The 21,351-nt window shown below is 36.8% G+C and overlaps 1 protein-coding gene and 1 pseudogene across 1 annotated transcript; both read left to right on the forward strand.

Annotated features, from left to right (window-relative positions):
- Positions 1-4,911: 4,911 nt before the first annotated feature.
- Positions 4,912-5,850, forward strand: LOC101434629 (olfactory receptor 51B5). The gene has a single exon (XM_004447529.2). It carries the CDS (start codon positions 4,912-4,914, stop codon positions 5,848-5,850), a length of 939 nt encoding a protein of 312 aa, XP_004447586.2.
- Positions 5,851-11,954: 6,104 nt separating this feature from the next.
- On the forward strand, positions 11,955-20,340 carry LOC101434204 (olfactory receptor 51B5-like; annotated as a pseudogene).
- The last annotated feature ends 1,011 nt before the right edge of the window (positions 20,341-21,351 follow it).

The following is a 21,351-nucleotide window of genomic DNA, read 5'->3' on the forward strand; positions in this document are numbered from 1 at the left end:
TGTATAAGTGTAATCATTCTGTATGTGTTCTTTGGTATCTGGCATCTACTCATAATTGTTTGTGGGAACATCCAGCTTTAGCATATTATAGTACTTTGCTCCTTTTCACACATTATTTACATTTCTTTATTGTTAGCAATTATAAATTGGTGCAATTACATAGTGCTAGACTGATTTTTCTGATACTGGTTATTTAATTATTTTTGTGCACATAGTTTTGGATTTCTATTGGACCTAATACTAGGAATATAATTCATTGTGTAAACACATGATTATCTATAGTAGATACTGTTAAGCATCTTCTAAAATGATTACATGATTTTATAGTTCACTAGCAGTTATTGAAAATTTCAGTTAATTCAAATTCTTAAAACAGTAGGTATTTTAGGGTTTTAAGAAAGAAAGTCATTCTGATAAGTACATACTGGTATTAGATTTTGATTTTAATTTGCATTTACCTGATGGCTAATGATATTGTGAACATTTTCATATATTTATTGGTCACATGTTGGAATAATTGACATCTTTAATGTGTTGAACTTCTAATCCGCGAACACAGTGTCTCTCAAATCAGGTAATTTCTTCTTTGATTTTTTTCATCATTATTTACAATTTTCAGCATCAGATCCTATACATTATTTATTAAGTTTATACTCAAGTATACCATTACTACTGATGAGGTTAAGTAACTTCCCCATGTTTATATTTCTAAAAACAGGTAATTCCAGGAGGAATTGTCTGGGTCTCTGATTTGCATTAAAAATTATCTGGTTCTTAACAGAGCATGGTAACAAATGAAGCATGACTTCAGGGACAAGAAATTTGTTCTTCTGTTAATATATGTTTGTGTTCCTCTAAAACCATTAATAAGCAGGGTGCATCTTGTCAGGAGTGGAAGGGGTGCCAAAAATATGATCCCTAGGACTAAAGGTATGGAGTGTACTTGGTGGCAGTGTTGTATTACAAGCATGTTGTCTGCAATTCTGTAGAAAGAGGAAAGTGCTAAGAAGATGAAACCAGTAAGGAAATAGTGAGAACTTTAGATTTTGGGTTATATTAGGTCCTAGGGAAGCCTTCCAGTTTGTTTGTTCTTATCAGATTGGCTCTAGTCCATTTATGTTTCCACTCTCAAACTATCTCTGAGATAAATCAGGCAGAAAATGTAATCAGAACTGAAGACACTTAGAATGAGGTATTGCATACATTTCTCCTGACAGCCACTGGGGAAGTAGATGTGGAGGATAAATGGCCTCCCATCCTACCTGGGTCTGCTGAGGTCAGAAGGACAAGTTCTTTGATTTCTCCTCACATAATCTCATCCTGATGCTCTAATAACCCCAGTCTTACTGGAGAACATGTTTAATAATACCCTGGAGAGATTAAACAGGCATACAAGCTCCTTTACAGGAGGGGTTAGTAGAGAGAAAAGATTTTTCAAGGTCCCAATTGGCTGGAAAAGCGAGCACTCTGGGGAGGTGAAATCTGTACTAATAACCTCACTGACTGGGTCTCTTAGCAGTTTTGAGAAGGAGCCATCTGACCTGAATTATCAGGCAAAAACCAAGGATTCTCCTCTTCACCCCAACAACCAAGCTGTCGTGCAAGTGAGTGTGGGGAATCATCAAGCAGATGCAGAAATAGGGTACTAAGAGACTACAGAGAGAGTAGGGAAGAAGAAGGGCACCTTTCTATAACCTAAGGCTCTGGCTGGGTGCACAGATCTCAGCCTGAAGTTGGTAGCACTGGGGAAAAGACTTGGGCATGAGAACCCAGGGCCCATCCTACCCAGTGGTCTGAATATGATTGACCCACCCATAAGGGAAGTGGCCCTCCTTTTTGTTCCTCTCTTTTCTAGAGGATAAGCCTATCTGCAACTATTATTAAACTGGACTTTTAAATGGGGCAGAGAAGGGTTATGGGCATAATTGCAGGATATCTGACTTTCTGCAGACTAAACAACAGATTCCTCTTGGCATTATCCTCAAACGTTAAACCTCTTCTTATCAATATGATCATTTTTTAGCTTTTTTCTTTTCCTTCATGGTGCTTTTTCTCAACCAAGAGCATTTCCTAGGTAAGGACATAAGCAAACCCTACAGCATGAAGTAGTGGTTTAAAAACATTCTGTTATAGCAGAAAAACTGTTGAATTCTTGGAAATTGAGGAAGGAAAAATGACTTAAGGAATAATGGAAAAATAGTCAGTTATTCCTAATTTGGGTAGCTTTCTCTTGTAATTCTTAATGACATATGCTACATATTTTTTACAAGTGGGACTTCCTTATAAAATTGAGTTTTGCAAGAGATTGGTTTAAAGAAGATTGTTGTTGAAATGTCACAGAAGTATGACTTTTCAACAATAATTGAGTTATGGATAGAGGATAAGTTTGTATTTAGACCACAGAAGAAAAGGAAGAGCTGTGAGTGATTATTGCTGAAGAGTAAATAGGAATCATTATATTTTTAATGGCTACTAAATGTTGATCTATGTCTCCCACTCCTGGTAACAGAGTATGGAAATGAGAAGTGATTCTCTCATTTTCCATCTCTTAGGGACAAAACAATAGGGTCAAAATTATCTCTTGGTGCCTAATTGTCTAATACTTCTTCAGTGCTGGAAACTATTGCAGTTAGAACCCATCTATACAACTATGAGGTAAGAAAGAGGGTAGTTTTCTTTGGTGGTATCTTAAGGCTGTGGCTTATACTGACATAATCACCTTAAAGGGGTGCATTTTTACTTTGAGATAAAAACAGCTTGAAGAAATTGTTCCTAGTGTGAAAGGAAAAAAGCAGGACTTGCAGTTGTACCAATTTAACCTTATTTACTGATGTCTCTTGACTTCCGTGGCAGTAAATCTATACCTCCCTCAGACTTCATATTAGAATAAAAATGACTTCACCATCCTCCTAACTTGAAATGTTTGCTAAGCCAAAATATGGGTCATATTCAATTTATTTTCCTTCACTCTATTGCCAATATATCAGCCAATCTTGTGGGTGCACTTTTAAAAATGTATACTTACCTTATTAACTTATTTTCATTTCCACTGTTTATTTCCTAGTCTGAATCACCATCACTTTTTGACTGCAATATTTCAATAGCTTCCTAACTAGTCTCTTTTCTTCTCTTTTATTTCACTGCAATCAATTCTTTATATATAAGCCCAAGGGAATAATTGTGAAATGCAAATCAGAACATGTCACTGCTCATTCCTCAATTGGAAATTTTTTAACTTTCCAAAATCTTCCCATCACATTTGTAATAAAACAAAACAACACAAAACTCTTACTGCAGCCTGTAAGGCCTGATAAAATACAACCACTTACTTGGGTCTCTGATATTACCTATTTTTCTTCTCTTCATTTTACCAATCCTCACCCATTATGATTTTCCCCTCTGAATAGAACATCCTTCCTCTAGATCTTCATATCATCAGCTTCTCTTTGTTGTTCAGGTTTCTGCTCAAATATTAGCTCCTCACAGATGTAGACCCAGATCACCCAATCTACTATACTAATGTGTATTCAATCTGTTTCCAGTTAAACTCCACAAACAATGCTTCTTTTACTTTAAAATTGCTATTATATGTTTATAAAGTGTCTTTTTAAAATTTTATTCATGGTTTATAAGATCAAGGAATTTGTCCAGTTGACTATTTAATTCTAGTGCTTAAAAGGCCATGCCTGGATTGTTAGGGGCAGTTCAATAATTATTGGATGATAGTGTATGAACACAGGCCTTATGTTAGATATTTTGCTTAGGGGGTGAGAGGGCAAATTAAACTTTATATACACAAGAAACCTATAGTCTACTGGCACAAAAGAAGTTAAAATTACTAAATCCATCACTTCCCTAAAAGACACATCTCTTCCTTGCCCTAACAGACAACTCCCTGTTTAAGCACTTCCCCAGGTCTCACTCAGTAGTTGGGAGGACAGAACTAGACGCCAATAATTAGTGGTATAAGGAAGAAGAACAGGAAGGTGGTTGTTTAAATGCAAAGAGAAAATTTGAAGGTAGGGAGAAAATCAAGTGCTAGGTAGAGGCTTCAGTGAATCTAAAGAAAAATAAATGAGAAAGAAAAAAGACTAAGTGGAGATAACTGGTGAGATAAACTTTTCAACCTGAAGGTGAAACACTATTATGCATAATATCCTTAACTGGTCTAAGCATTTATTCTAACCCACAGATATATGATCATTTAACTCAAAATTGTCTGGACTGTTGTCACAGGTAGTAAATAATTCTTCAGAGTCCAGGAAGAGGCTAAAAAGTACTTGATGTACATTTTCCTCCATTAACTTCTCCATGGACTGGGGTGGGAGTTGAGTGTCTTCTCTTCATGTCTGTCTGCAACTCAGCTTCTTTTTTCATACTACTCTCTCTTATATTCCTGAGGGTTTTTGTTTAGTTTTTTTTTTTTTGGTGGGGGGAGGGTTTGTTTAAAATTCAGAGAACCCATCCATATGCAAGATAGTGTGGTTTAGGAATCACAGCTCAAAAGGCAATTGCAGTTCTGAGTAGTAGAGTAGACTAAAGTTATGGTAGAGTTCCTTATAATACCTTCTGCTGTATGGATTCATTTACACAATCTGAATAGTTGGTGAAAGTGGTTTCCAATTTATCACAGGTATTAAAAATTCCTGGGGAGCACGGTGAAATGCAGATACCCAGATCAAACTACAAGGATTTGATCAAGTAGGTAGACTCAGAATATAAAATTAAGAATGTAAAAGTTACAGCTTATCCTAAGATTATGTTTTGAGGGAAAAATATTTTATTTTGTATGATTACTTCTTTAGGAATGAATTCTGAGATGATATATGGGCATGATACCCTGGAAGAAGAGCAGCATTTCTGTGGTAATAACTGAGAGAGGAGAACATTTCTCTGCTGGATAAACTTAACATGTGGACCAACAGCAGTTCCAGTTCCTTCCTGCTGACTGGTTTCCCAGGCTTGGAGGCAGCTCATCACTGGATTTCCACACCCTTCTTTTTTGTCTACGTATCTATCCTCTTTGGCAATGGCACTCTCCTCCTTCTTATTAAGGAAGATCACAATCTTCATGAGCCCATGTACTACTTCTTGGCCATGCTGGCAGCCACTGACCTGGGGTTGACCTTGACCACGATGCCGACAGTTTTGGGAGTCCTCTGGTTGGATCACAGGGAGATTGGAAATGGTGGCTGCTTTTCCCAAGCTTATTTTATACACTCACTTTCATTTGTGGAGTCTGGTGTTTTGCTTGCCATGGCCTATGACCGCTTTATTGCCGTCTGCAATCCCCTTAGATACACTTCTATCCTTACCAATTCTCGAATAGTAAAGATTGGGCTGGGAGTTTTGATAAGGGGATTTGTGTCTGTTTTTCCCCCAATCATGCCCCTCTATTTTTTCCCCTACTGCCACTCCCATGTTCTTTCCCATGCATTCTGCCTTCACCAGGATGTCATCAAACTGGCCTGTGCTGATATCACCTTCAATCGCCTGTATCCAGTTGTGCTCGTGGTCTTCATATTTGTGCTTGATTCTCTGACTATCCTTCTTTCCTATGTGTTAATACTCAAGAGTGTCCTAAGCATTGCATTCAGAGAGGAGAGAGCCAAGGTCCTCAACACCTGTGTCTCCCATGTCTGTTGTGTCTTGGTTTTCTATGTCACAGTTATTGGATTGTCTTTGATTCATCGTTTTGGGAAGCATGTTCCACATGTTGTGCACCTTATTATGAGCTATATCTATTTTCTGTTCCTTCCATTAATAAATCCTATAATCTATAGTATCAAGACTAAGCAGATCCAGAATGGTATTCTCCGCATTTTTACTGCCTATAGAATTGGAGGTTAATCTGTGGTGATCATCGTCCCTGAACAGAATGCGAGAGCTCTGATATTTTTAGGGGGGCTAAGGAGTCCATGTTTACCACACATGCAAAGCCCCCCTCAGTGAAATAGCTGTAGAAGGAGTGCTGCAAATTGCTGTAAGTTATATCTTTAAACCTAAGCCTTTGGTCTACTCTAGTTTGTGAAATGCTTTGCATTCCTTTTTATTGAATCTCTTTCTGCTTGTCACTCACAAGCCATGATAAAAATAACTTTGGTGTCTGTTGCTGTCCCTTTGGTATGAGAAAGGTGGCATGTAGGAACAGAGTCATAAGGATATAAAATTAGGAGTCTATTTGGATGAAATGGAGTAAAGTTTAATCGCTTTATCTGACTTTATTTCAAATTCAAATTTATCCATTTATATCCAACCCAATCTCCAATTCTCATGAATTTTCCTAGATATTCACCCATACTGTGGGAACCTATATTTTTAATCATTAAAGCTCAGGATTTTTTTTTTCCAAAAGAAGTGTGAATTCCTCCCTGTTCAATGTTGTAATGAATAAAATATTCTCCCAACCATCTCATTGGTTTTTCCTCTCTGCATCAAATGATTATGACTTCATCTCAAGAACTATGAATTCATACTCATTCCCCAAGACAGTATCTACTTAAGAGCTGCTAACAAGAAGACTTGCTGATGAAAAGAGAAACCGGGGACAAAAAAGAGGAAATATTTTTATATAGTCAGTACCTTCTCCTGTTCTTGCCTTCATTCCTATCCTACTACCCCAGAGCCAGGGTCAGAGCCAGAGCATCTAGCAGTGGCTAAGTAAGAAGTCTTAATGGAGGAAATAGTACCCATTCTCTCCATTTGTATTGTAAATAAGATATCAGGAAATTTTTTCCCATAGGTTTGGAAGATGATTACTTTGGACATAAATCCTGATTTCATTTGCAAAGTAGGATTGTCCCAAGATCTAAACCAATAACATTCTTTTATTTGGGGGTAAGGGCTTTTTGGTTTTTTTTTTTCACTTTTTTATTACCTTTTTCTAAAAGATACATAGATCATTACATTAAAAATATAAGAGGTTTCCATATACCCCACTCCCCACACCCCCCACATCTCCCACATCAACAACGTCATTCATGAGTGTGGTATATTCATTGCGTTTGATGAGTATTTCTGAGAAATTTTCTGATGATTAGGAACAGAATGCTGACTCAAAGTGAATGACTCTGACTTCATTACATCTCAATGGGTGAAGCAGGAGAAAGGACTAGGTGAAAGATCCTCTTGGTGCTCCTTGTGTTTTGCTCAGATCCCTTTATAGAGCTGTGCACACATCCCTGCACCTAGAAGGGTTGCCTGCTAGTCACTCACAGTTTCTGCTTTCTTGTGGTTATTGTTATTTACTCAGCAGGAACTCTATCACTTAAATTATGCCCTCTGCTCTCCAAGAAGTGGGTCTTTAGCAAAGACCAGTCCACTTTATTATTTATGAATTCCAAAAAAAAATTATGTTTTAAACTGGTATGTTACTCAGGTGATGATACTCTTTGATTGATTTAAATTCAAAGGCTTTACATTTACTTGATTGAATCAAGATTAGGACTTTTATTTGACCACATCATTAGGGTGACTCAGTTTGAGTCCCAGCCCCCTTTGTGGGCTGTATAAATGGACAGTCAATCACAGAGACACACAGAAGTAGATACACAGGAGAATACAGAAAAAGACAGCAGAGGAGAGAACTTGGCTTTGAGGCTGGACCCCAGGGGAGAGATGAGCCACTCATCTGATAGATTAAAGATGACCTTGTTAAGAGAACAGAACAGCCTGAGCATAGAAGGAAATGCGTCATCCAGCCAACAGCTGAGATTGGAACATGCTGGGACCATGGAACCTTAAGAGGAAGAAGAAGGCTGAACCTTCACTGTGCTACCCTGTCATCTTGCTTCAACATGTGGCAACAGATTTTGAGTGAGGAAGTAAACTTGAGTTCAATTCTTTATGGACTTGTAACTGTAAGCTTCTACCACAAGTAAATACCCTTAATAAAAGCCAATAGAGTTCTGGTACTTTGCATCAACACCCCTTTGGCTGGCTAATATACCTTCTGAAGATTAATTCCAGCTGAGGCTGATGTTTCTGTCCTCCTGCCTGCCCTATTTTTCCCTTCTCTCCTGGAGTATTTGTTAATGAATTACATGTAAGTGAATCTGTCTCAGGCTTTGCTTATAGAAAACCTAACATAATTTGCAACTTTCATTTTTTTTGCATTTTATCAATAAATTTAATTATAACTGGACTGAGCTTATATAAAAAGAGCAATTCAATGGGTTGTACTACTTTTTTCATCCTTGCCATTCAGAAACATCTGATATTATAGCCTGAATACTAAATTGTGAATGTGAATGTACATGTGAAGAAAAGTTATGTCCACCTTCCAATTGCTCATGAAACTGTCATGTGCCCCTCACTCCTCATCTTCTACTTATCATATCCACAACTTCCATCTTCATAATCATATTTTGAGGCTGATATTAATATCACTACTTTATCGATGAGGGAACTTATGGTAAGGAAAATTATATATCTCATCCAAGTTCATAATGTTTATAAGTCATATAATTGTGAATAAAATCCATACTTTCTAATTTTAAGGTCAGTGTATATTATACCCCTTTGAAATAGTTTATAAAGAGAAAAATCTATATTCTGTCCTGTACCCCACCAACTTTGTAGAAGCACAACCTTTCCCTTCGGAGAATTTCTCCTCTTTATACTCCCAAAACATGGCTCCTATAGGATCTGGTATTTCCAATTATACTTCAAGTACCCACCCCCAGCTAAGAAAAGACAATCAAAATCTTCTTCTGGGTGTTTGAGATGAAAATGAGGTATGTTTTCAATGTGGTAGAAGTAGTAAAGTGAAATGCTTGCCATTGTTAACAGTCATGTTATTCCTCTGGGGAATGACTTCAGCCTACAATAAACATCTGGAGTAAAGTATAGATAAGGAAATTATCCCCCCCACTCCTCCCACCCACACACATCCTTAGAAACTTCAAGTCCCTGGTTCCAGGTTGCTCTGAGGTTTACAATAAGGAGTGCACTGCAGCTTCCCCCTTGATTCCAGAGTCTAATAAATACCTCACTTTTTAATTAATTGTGTTTTGTTTAAATTGGCTTCAAGTGAGTTTCTGCCACTTGTAGCCCAAAGCACACTAAGAATTACAATATCTCAATTACTGATATGTGAATCTTTTCCAACTAATATTTAAAACTGCAAAATACTGAATATTAGCTAGAAGGACTGACTTATTTTCTAAAATATAAAAAATGGAAGCTAGAAAACAGAAGGAAAGCAAGGCCGGATGACCATCAGTTAATGATCTGTGGAGTGATTACCTCTGCTTATGAAACTTATTTCTGATTTGAAAGTAACTGAGGAAATAAATTCATTGAGAAGTAGTATGGTTGAAGATAGAAACAAGGCAATTGGGGAGAAATTAAATAATTTCCCCTACCTATCTACACAAAAGAATTAACAAATGACTGAAATTCATCTACCCTAGACACATTTCTTCCACTCCCAAATCCATTTGATAAATCAACATAAGTACACCATTTCCTGGTGGTTATGTTTACTATAATCACAAAATTTACAGTTTCTTACCACTTTCATGCAAGGCTTCCTGTGGTAAAAGCTGGATATTATTAGCAGCCTATTTGCTACTCCACCCCCCAGGAAACAGACTGCCAATGTGTTCCCTATTCAGAGGAAGGGTAGACTTCAGAGTGGTCCAATGGGCTTACACACGCGGGATTGTCCCTCATGCTGGGCAGGCTGGTAGAGTCTCCAACTCAGTGTATGGTCATTGTAGACTTAAAAAGAAACCTGTATGGAGGACTGAATGATTAAAAAATTCACTGATTACCTATTGAGATTAAAAAGCATGTTGCTACAGGAGATCCATGGTATTTAAGAATAGATTATAATTTGAAGTCTGAAGATGAGAGTTTGCTTTTCCTTTTTAAGATGTTTCTGGCTATTCAGGACCCCTTGCCCTTTCAAATAAATTTGATAATCATGATTTCAATTGAAAAAAAATGCTGGTGGAATTTTTTCAGGATTTCATTGAAATTGTATATCAATTTGGGTAGAAATGTTCTTCCAGTTATTTAGACCTTTTTGATTTCTTTAACACTTAGTTGTAGTTTTGTGAATACACATGTTTTACATCATTGGTTAAGTTTATTCTTATTTGAGTTTTATCTGTCATATTTTATTCTCCTCACTCTTTTGACACTTTTGGTTATTTTTGTTGATATAATCTTTATTTCTAGACTCTGTTCTAGGCCTTTTACTCCTGTCTTTTCAGCCTCTAGCACATCATTTAGCATTTCCTGAAAATCTGGTCTCTTTGGTAGAAATTCTCTCAGTTTCTGTTTATCTGGGAATATTCTAATATTGCCCTCATTTTTGAAAGACAAATAGGAAAAATACAACGGAAGTGACCTATGGAATGTGGTTAGCACAGTACATCTATGCCAAATATGTACTGTGTTGATAATGGGAAAGTATGGAAAATATTTGCTATATGTACACTATGGACGTGGTAAGAATCAGATGTATTATTTTATCTATAATAATTGTTCCACCACAGTGTGGTGTGTTGATAGGAGGGTGTTGTTTGGAAATTTTGCACATATGCCTGATTGTTTTATAAGTTCACAACTTCTGTCATAAAAAACATATTTAAAAAATAATAGGGTGGGTTTGGGGAAAATATACCAAATGTTAGATAAGAACCATAATTAGTAGTAAGATTTTGACAATATTTTTTCATAATCTGTAACAAATGTCTCACAACTATGCCTGGTGTTGGTGAAGGGTTGATGTATGGGACCCTTATATAATATAATGCATGTCTGCTTTGTAAGTCCACAAATTTTACTATACAGTTATTCTTTATGTATGCTCATATGTAAGTGATATAAAGATAATAATAATGATAGGATGGGTTGGAGAAAAATACTTTGGTTAGCAGTAATATTTTGACAATGCTCTTTAATCATTAGTTAAAAAGGTTTAACAACAATGCAAGTTATTGGTGGTAGGGTGAGTTATGAGAAGGCTGTATGATGCTATATAGGTTTGTTTTGTAAGTTCACAACTATTAATATACTTATTTTTTATGTATGTTTATGTGTAAGTGATATACTTCAATAATTTTTTAAAATGAAAAAAAGAATAGATTATATTAAAAAAGACTTTACCAAGAACCAAATTCTACCTTCCAAAAATAATACAATTATATGACTTGTGTTAGAAGGGATAATTTACAGTAAGTATATTGAATTAAGAAAAAGAAAGTTAAGTATGTATTCCTATGAACAAGTCTTAAAAATAATCAGGAAAAGAGAGACATCTTAGAGATATATTGGTAAACAAGAGTATGATCTTATGGATCTGTGGTACACTCCTACTTCAAATTTTAAAAAAAGCATGCTACTGAGAGACATGAATTTTATTCAGTGAATTTCTAGGTTTTTCTCTGGAAATGAAGATGGCTACCATATAGTAATAAAAGATAATGCATTTATAGATAATTTTTAGATATTATGAATGTTAAGTTAGATATTCTGAGAGATAAGAAACAATTCAAGGACCTAAGGACCTCTATATGCCACTTAAAGAATCTCAATCCATTCATATTATATAGCTTAAACCCTCAGACACAGTCATTGTTGTGAGTAAGCTCATAGACAGAATTAATTTTCATAGGAAATTTGGTTTATGTCCTCAGACTTCTGTGTTTAGTGATTTTCACAATGCTGACATGTGGCAGCAATCATTGAAGCGCATAAAAATAAATAAGATTAACTTGGCCTTACTGAAGAAAAATTTTAAAGATGGGATCTACACCCAATAGTGGGGAATGATGAAGGCTGACAGACATTAGACTAAAACTCCATAGAAAAAAAGGAAGCTGGTAAAGCTAAACCCAGTCTTACCTGACAGATAACAAAATACCCTAGGATAAAGACCTCCCTAAATTTTTAGTGAAACAAGCCAAGACCACCTGAATACTGCTTCATATATGTCATATATAATGTGGGACAGCGATTGGACTATGCTATGTGTCACCAGAGTTCAGAACGAGACCCAAGAAATGGTAATTCCAAGGAAAAATCTTATCGCTTAAAAAAAAATCTGATATCTCTAAGAATGTATCTGCCTAGCAACAGAACAGATATTATGAAGACTGAGCTCTGTGGTCCTGGAGATTGCATGAGACTGGAATGACAGAGCCATAAATGGGATCTTAAGGAAGTGGCAGACACTTTGGGTGCCCTGCAGCTTCCTCTCTGTGTCCCTGATGTAAGTGATGACTAAGATGGGCTGACAACTGCTTCTATTCTCTGGAGAATTCTCCTTCCCTAAAAGGACTATCTCGCCTGGGAGTTTATTCCAAACCTGGGGCAGTCTGCTACAAAAAATAACTGATTGAAAACAGGAGCACAAAAGGCCAGCCCCCTTTCCTCAGGTGAGGACAACTCTATGGTGTGGTTTTTGTTTCAAAGCATTCAACCCCCTCAGGCCAAGGCTAGACTCTAGCAGCCACCACGCTCTTGTTGGGCTCTTTCCCCTCCTTACCCTGACACACTCCCTCTCTTGTGTTTTTCCAGAAGAGCGCTCCCTGATAAACCAATGCACCAAATCAAAGGAGGCAGTCAGAACTTGTTGGAGCTGCTATTGATGTGGACCCCCAAAGTTAATATTGCTGTGCCTGTGGAGTAAGCATGTGGAAAATACAACTGGATTTAAATGTATTCAGGGCCCTTTTTTTCCTAAACATGAAGTTTATAGAGTATTTGTGAAAGACCTTGTCTACCTCTTGCTATCTGCAGCAGTGACAAGTCAAGGCAGGTGAACCATGGCATTAGAACCAAAAAGTAAAGAGAGGAAAGGAAAGTTATAAAAAAAATCTGTTTAAGGTAAGTTAATAATTTTGAATAAAATAATAGTAATTGCTATATGATTCTAAGTAGAGTATAGTAGCTATAGTCAGTCAGCTTTTTCACCACAAACAACCAAAAACCTGGACCATATGTAGAAATCATCTTTTTGGAGGCACTAGAGAGCTGTTACAGCAAAAAGAACTGGAGAGGTCAATAGAATCCCTCAAAGTGCTGAATTCTGTAGATTTTTCTGTGGAAATGAGACTCATGCATCAAAACTCATATGCAGGGAGGTCTCCATCTAGTTTATGTCTCTTGCTTATATATCATGTATTTTTGGATTCGGCCAAGGGCTGTGGTTAAAGTTAAATTTCCCAAGGATGTTTTGTCTTGGAACAAGAAACCTTGTCTCTAGACTCACATCCTATCTCATGGCAGGAAGGGCAAGAGAAAGCCGTTTTCAAACTTTAAGCAAAAAGAGATAGCTTGTGCAGCGATCAGCAAGGACAGAGTTATTTTTTCTCTGAAGCAAGGACAGATGAACTTTAATAAAACATTTAACCATGTCCTTGCTGAGGTGGTGGAACTAATCCCTACAGATTTTACCTTAGAGGTATTTTTCAGTTTTGGGGAAGACTCAAGTTCAAAATTCTGAGCTTCTCTTACTTTTGGGTTTGAATCTTCTGTTTTCATACCCATACTAAATATTTTAAAACTTAAGCAAATTAATTTAAAAATCATTAGGAAAAAAAGACAAACTATTAAAATATTAATTAAATATATTTTTTTCTCTCACAAGAAAAATAAATTACTACTATTCAAGTGATCCTTCCTTTTCACAGGTATGTCCAACTATTAACTGTATGGCTTGTTGCTCTTAAATTTTACATTTTTTACATAATTAACAGGATCATCCCCAAAATTAGAAATTCCTAAAAAATTGTATTCACCCTCTGAGTTAATTTGTATCTGCCAGATAAAAATCAGGCATGATTATCAAAACACTCTAGTCAGAATGAAGCCAAATTCCAGCATTATATTGTACATCTTTTAAAGTTGTGTTCCCTGGAAGAGGAGGCTGAGCAGTTTAGCTACCAGTGAAAGGGTAAATCTACCTACTGGTGAATCAGGGAGGCAGCCAAAAATTAGTCAATTATCTCAGCAACTCACTACTTTTAACTCATTTTAAGCTCAAAATGTGACTCTCCCAAATCATACACCCTTAAAATTGTAATGAGTAAAAAAGTACTTTTAAGGAAAAGGAATATTCAGTTCCAAATCATTCCCAGAGTAGGTCTCCTAAGCACAACTTCCCAAAACAACTGAATTTCTGAAAGTTTTATGAACAGAGTGTAGTTCAGGAGGACCTTAATGAATCTGAAATGTCAAAAGCCAAAATGTGAAATGCATGGTTAACCACATCGCACCTATTCTTGTTTTAAAGCTTCACACATAGTTTGTTGGGCTCCAGGAGACAAGGTTAAAGTACAAAAAGAGAATTCTTCAGATCTTTGCTTTTCTGCCAGAATATGCAACCAGTCCTTTCTTCCCAAGTAAAAATTAAAGGAGAAAATCTGCTTTGGAAAGGACACTTCTCGTACCATGTCCTCTCCTTCTCACTGACAGTTACTTCAAGTAACAGAAGCCTTTACTTGAATTGTATCATTCCAGAGGAAAGCCCTAGTACCCCTGAGTAAGACTAAGCAAGAGACATGAAATAGCTTACTCTTTAAAAGAATTCATCAGCAATTGCACTAATAAAGGATTTCATTTGAAACTCAGGAAAAATAATTGTCAGGGAAGTATTAAGCTTTATTAATATTTAGTGAGCTTTTTAGCCCCAAGATTCAGAAAGGATAACATCATAATTAGTGACATCATCTTTTTATGGGTGAAGATCATAAAGGACAAAGGCAATCTGACAGCATGACCTCCATTTTATGGATGAGACTAAAATTCTTCTTGCCCTCTGCAAAATAACTGTGAGTGTATAGGACACAGTTCTGGGGACATACCTCCTTTCCTAGGGGGTACAAGGATGGAGTTCAGGAAAAGATATCCCAGAAGCCTAAATATCCAACACAGAATAAACCCTGTGGAATCATTTTCCTATACAAATATTCTCACAAATTAATCCCTTTAGCAGGCTTCACAGGTAATATTCATACCAGGTTAGGCATCAGAGCCTGGCATTTACCCTCCCCTTTATTTCTGAAACCCCATGTAGGATTGTGGTGACTGTGGGAAAATGGAATGGAGACAATTGAGAGGAAATCAAAGATATCTCCTCTTCTTGGTTTTATCTTCCTCCAAGTAGATGTTGCAAGAAGGAACATAGAAAACTGGAGCAAGCTATAGGTATCTATGGATTCTGCCCCATATAACACATTATAGCATAAATGTTCTGTTTCCTAGATAATACTGACTCTAAGGGAAAAGCAGTGGATTTATGTGATGGGGTTTATAAGAGTAATTAAGAGACCTAGGATGCTACCTAGACTTTTTTTTCCTTAAAAATTTTCCACTGGAAATATCAGGATATGGCTTATCAGAGGAATATCTTATCCTACGGTAAGAATATTCCTTGAAAGAGGAAGTAGAAGAAAGAAAGTGGGCCTCACTTTGGAAGTGAACATGCAGGGCAGTGTTCCAACCCATCTCCTAAAGGGCACAGTTCAGGGCAGTGGCAACACCAAAGACCACACTTGGTACAGTATTATCTTTATTTATTGGCACTTACCGACAGGAGAGGAACTCAACTGCAATGGTTCAGAGAATGAAGATAGTGCCCTGCAATGAGGCGGGAAAATGAAGGGCAATATATAGGGTCTCAGAACACAGACATTTCATAGCAGAGTTACATAAATGGGGTCTGGCGATGCTATTGCAGGAAGGAATCGTACAGTCTGGAGAAAATTAGTCTACAATACCATCAGTACATTACTCCTGTGAGGAGGTTTGTTACATTTTTAACTTCTGTCCTGGGGAATACAGGTGGCTGCTTCCTGTGGGCTGAGTTTCCCCTCAGGAGGGGAAGCCAGGGCAGGGACCTGCTGGGCCCCATAGGCAGGTCACCATGGCACACACAGATCTCTGTATCACATCTTTTCTTCCTACTGCTGCTGTTTTCTATGCCCATTTTTCTTTTTCTCACATCTCCCTGTGTTGTCTTTTGCTCTCAGTGATTTGAACAATTCTCAGTTTCAGGACAAAACTGTGTGTGTTGTCTTACCCCACTAATTTTAAAAATGAATTTAAGAGTTGCTGTTTCCTTAAGGCTTGGGAATGATCATTGTCTGAGAGCTCCATGGGGTAAAATGAATTTTTGACTGATTAGTCATGTCCACCATTGATGAAAAATGGGAGTCTAGAGAGCCTGATTGTGACCACATATGCAGATAGTTGCTGACTCACTGGTGAGTCCTAACTGGAGTTTGTTTGGAGCAAGGCAACACGTGGATCAACCAGCTTACACATTAGCTAATTAGAATGTTTGTAAATATTATTAGCAAGTCACATCCTTAAAACAATCAGTATTCTAATCGGCACACCGGATAGTTAATAATAATAAACATAGCAACATCAATGTGTTAATAATAAAATAATTAAATTTTCATAAATGATTAGTTAATTGGTGTGTCAAAATCTGTCCTTGTTTCCAGGACTGAAGAGTTCATACAGCATTCAGCAAGGCAGGCAATGTTAGTATTGTACTGGGAGTCAATTCTCATTTCCATCAGAAGGATGGAACTATGTCAGAGTAATTCTGTCTAAGAGGCTGGCAATACAACAATAAAGCCAAATATAATATGTTGAATTTCATGCTGAAGCCTTCATGATGCAGCTGGAGGAAGAAGGCAAGTTAAGTGATGATGATGTGGGCTATGGGTGGAAGGCTCTTTGTCTCTTCAGAGATAACTAAGTTGTTTGACTTGTGGGTGTGGAACGGTAAGAGGCTGCAGTCCTGCCCTTAGGGACAGTGGCAGCGGCTCCAGTCCCAGGAAATGTTTAACAATGCAAGGGCTATAAACTTTAAGTATTTAGGGGAAATGCAAAAAGTAAATATGCTAAAAGGTTATCTAGACTATCTGGAGTCCATGCTAAAAGCTTACCTAAGATGTGGAAGAGATATATGCTAATTGAAGCCTATTGAGAACTGAAACAAAGGGACCATTTGGCCTTTCCTCTCTGTATAAAAGACATTTGAAAATCTTGTTAGGGGCTCGGGATTCAAACAGAAGTTCCTGAGTCCGGCCGGCCGTCAATAAACCATTTTTCCTTCTCAAAATCATTCCTGAGTCCTGGCCTCTCTATACTCAAATAATTGAGCTTCTTTCTAATTCCACAACAATGAGACTGCAAGAAATCCAAGAAACTCATGACGATCTGATAAGGACAATGTAGGAAATTAATAAAATAGAATGGAGATGAAACCCAGCTAATCCCTAGGTGCATAAAAACAAGCCAGAAGTCCCAAAACTGGCCAGCAAAGCTCAGTTTAGATCAGCTGACTCCCTGAGATGTGAAAAATAAATGTTTATTGTTGTAAAGCATTGAAATTCTATGGGGTTTTGTCTTGTGGAACTTTTTGGCAATATTGACATGAGAAGTAACGTACATAAACTCTCTAAATATTCATTTATTTTTAGTAAAATATGGATAATAAACCCTACTGTATTAATTTTTCTATTGCTATGTAACAAGTTACAACAAGCTGTGCTGCTTAAAACAATAGTTGTTTATTATATCACAGTCTGTATATCAGAAATCTGGTATGTTTGACTGAGTTCTCTTCTTAGGGTGTCACAGGCAAAATCAAGATAATGCCTGCATTAGGCACTTACCTGGAGCCTCTGGGGACAATCTGCTTCTGAACTCATTTAGGGTGCGGACAGTATCCTGATGCTCATGGCTGCCAGCCTGAGGTGCCTGTTTCCTGGCTGGCTTTTGGCCAGGAGCTGCTCTCTGCTCCCAGACACTGCCTTTGTACCTTCTCAGGTGGACCTACATCTTCAAACCAGCTATTAGCCCATCTAGTCTTCTGCAGGCTTCAAATCCCTTTTACTTCTTCTGCCACTAGTATGCAATCTTTTTTTTTTTTTTTTTTTTTGGTACTGGAGCTGGGGATTGAACCCAAGCCTGATACTCATAGTACCGGGAATTAAAGCAGAAATTCTTGTGGAGAGGGAATTTTAGAATTCTGCCTGCCATTCCTATAAAAAAGTAGTGAATGAGAGAAGAGAATTTCTTTTCTGACATCTGTGCTGTTTTTACCATACGTGTAAAATGTTTACTTTTAACAAGTCACTTGATGTACTGAGATACCTGAATGGGCTATGGGAAGGAGCTGAAATGAAAATTGAGTTTCTAGTTGTCAGAATTATTAGGAAAAACAAAAGACTGATAATTGAGATTGAAGAGAAATATACATTTAAAAGAAAGAAGTAAAAAGACACATTTTTCGCTAATATTTATTTTGCAAATACTATCTATTATCATGGTATTCCATACCTACTGTCACTTTGATTTTCATATAAGGATGTTAATGACAATCAAATATTTAATATGCATTGACCCCATCAGCCAATAAAAATAAAATTTCAGAGACATTGTTTTCTTTACCACTGTAACCACTGCATTTAGAACAAATCCATGAGAATTTAAGAAGAGATACAAGCTAGAGACAAATATGGGGCTCCATGAGTCCCTAGGTTCTAGGGGATTCATAATGCATTTTTTCATGCAAAGTATTATAATATGGATTTCAATTTAATTAGAGATAGTAAAATAGTACAACACAAATACAACTATTTTTTTCACTCACAACGTTATAAGGTTTGCATCTTTAATGCTCAGTCCAGTTTTTCATTTAAGTAGGTGTTCAGTACAGACATATTGAATCAATAAATGCATAATGTGAATGTTGGATCCAAAATGAAAGCACTACCTCCTTTCCTTCATTATAAAATGTATTCACAGTAGAGAGGAGAAGAAACTAGAGAGCTAGTGCTAAAGAAAAATGTGAGGGAAATCATGACCAGTGAGGAACAAGGTCAAAGGTTTTTAGATTTTAAGTGAGTTTGAGTGAGACATTTGCAGAAGATTTAGTACAGAATTCTGTCCATGGTGTTGAGAAATTAGAAAACATTGCATTTAGAGAACTGGATTTGAGAAATGCATCAATAATGAGGGGAGAAGTAAATTGGGAAAAATTCTGTACAGAGGCTCTGTGATTTCTTCATTTTAAAATGATACGGCAAAAATAATTTTCATAGTCTGGTGCTGTGCAAGCTAATTCTGTAGACTCTGGTTAGTTAGAGTAGAGAAGCAATGTAAGTGTAAACTACACAATAAATTTTGAAGAGTTAGTATGACAAAAAATGTAAAATATATTATTAAAAATTTTATACTGATTACATTTTCAATAATATTTAGGATGTAGTGACTTGAAGAAAATATATCATTAAAATTTTTAGTTGTTTCCTTTTTGTGCTTACTTTTATTAATCTAGATACTAGAAAATTTTAAATTACATATTTGACTCAAGTTATAATTCTACTAGATAGTGCTAATCTAAAGAGAGCTTTTTTGTTTCCTCTCAGAAATACACCATATGGGCCAATATCTGTGTTTTTCCATTTCTACTGACAGGCTTCCCAGTTCTGGATATTCCATCCTTGGATTTGCATCTCCTTTTTTATTTATGTCTCCATACTCTTTGGGAATGGCATCCTACTCTTTCTTATCAGAGAAGACCACACTTTTCATGAGCCTATGTACTGTTTTCTGGCTATACTGGCAGTCATAGACCTTGGAGTGACTTTGACAATGATGCCCAGTGTACTTGGTGTCCTGTGCCTGTTCACAGGAAAATCAGCCATGAATCCTGCTTCTTCTAGGCCTATCTGATCCATTCCCTCTCTATTGTGGAGTCTGGAGTCCTGTTCTTCATGGCCTATAACTGTTTTATTGCCATTTGTGCTACTTTCAGACATACTTCCATTCTTACCAATGTTACGTTGGTGAAGATAAGCCTGAGGGTTATAATGACAGGATTTATACTCATCGTGTCCATAATCATCAAACTTTCTGTGTTCCCTTACTGCAAATCCCATGTCCTTTCCCATGCCTTCTGCTTGCACCAGGATATGATCAAACTTGCCTGTGCTGATATCACTTCAATAGACTGTATCCTACAGCCCTGGTCTCTAACTGGTTTCTTGAACTTTATGCTTATCTTTATCTCTTACATCATAATCCTTAAGACCCATTATGGGAATTGCCTCAGGTAAGGAACAGGCCAAGGCCCTAAATACCTGTGTCTTTCATATTAGCTGTGTGCTGGTTTTTCATGTCTCTGTGACTGGGTTGACTCTTATTCATCGATTTGGGAAATATGTGGAACATGTAGTTCATATTATTATGAATTATGTCTAATTCTTCTTTCCCCCATTTATGAATCCAGTCATCTATAGTGTTAAGACCAGGCAGATTCAAAATGTTATCAACCATTTTCTTTCTTTTCATAGAATTTGAGCCTTATCTATCATTCCAGGGATCTCTCCATTACAGAACAGTTTTCCTGGAAAGATGGACTTTGCAATGTTTATGTGGCTCAGAACAAGAAGAAATTACATTCATGTCATTTAAAAGACAATGATCTATTGATTGGATTCTCTGCTTCCCTATCCTCCATCCTTAAGCACATCGATCTTATTCCTGTTGCTCTGCTTACAGTAAAATATGTACTTTATTCTGCCATTTTCTACATTGGAAGAGCCACCTGTCTTTATAGATACCTGAGGCCAATTGTACATGAAATGGTTGTAGAGTCTATAGAAACAGAGGAGAAAGAGATAGTTTGTCACAGTTCCCAAGCACTGTTTGGAAAACAGTTCAATAATTCCTGTTTGCCTGACAGTGTCTCAGAGGGGATGAAGGGTCTTAGACTACCACATACTGGGTGCCACACAGCCTTAGAGTGGATAAGAAGTAGGTAAGCATAAGACATTCAAAACAAAAGAGGCTTTGCTGCCAAAGTACCAAAGACCAAACCAGAACTCACATTTTAGCAGACACCAACATGCTAGATGCTCACCAAAGTTGGGTGAGAAGGCTCTGATTTGATGAGCTCGGATGTTGTCAAGATGGGGTGAGGAGACATCCAAATCACCTATAATAAAGTTCTATTTCTTGCACATCTGAATTTATGTCCTGTATCTTGCAATTCATATTCTCTGTACATGCTTAATGAAAAAGCATTCTAAAATAGGTGTGCTTTGTCTTGATTGGAGTTGGTGGTAGTAAAATAAATTGTCTTTAGGCAATATTATAATAGAATGACCTTGAATCAAAGAAGATATTTTAGGAATGTTCAAATAAGGCCTCCCCTATATATTTTTTTTCTTGTAAGGACAACATTACCAGAATCTGCACATCAGCAATATAGGAAGATAACATACTAGCTTTTCAAGATGTAGGCAAGGTTAGCGAAAATGATGCATATTAAGCAAAATTATTGAAAATATGTTGACAATTGGATTGCCA

This window comes from Dasypus novemcinctus, chromosome 10 (assembly GCF_030445035.2).
Source record: "Dasypus novemcinctus isolate mDasNov1 chromosome 10, mDasNov1.1.hap2, whole genome shotgun sequence".
Classification (NCBI taxonomy): Eukaryota; Metazoa; Chordata; class Mammalia; order Cingulata; family Dasypodidae; genus Dasypus; species Dasypus novemcinctus.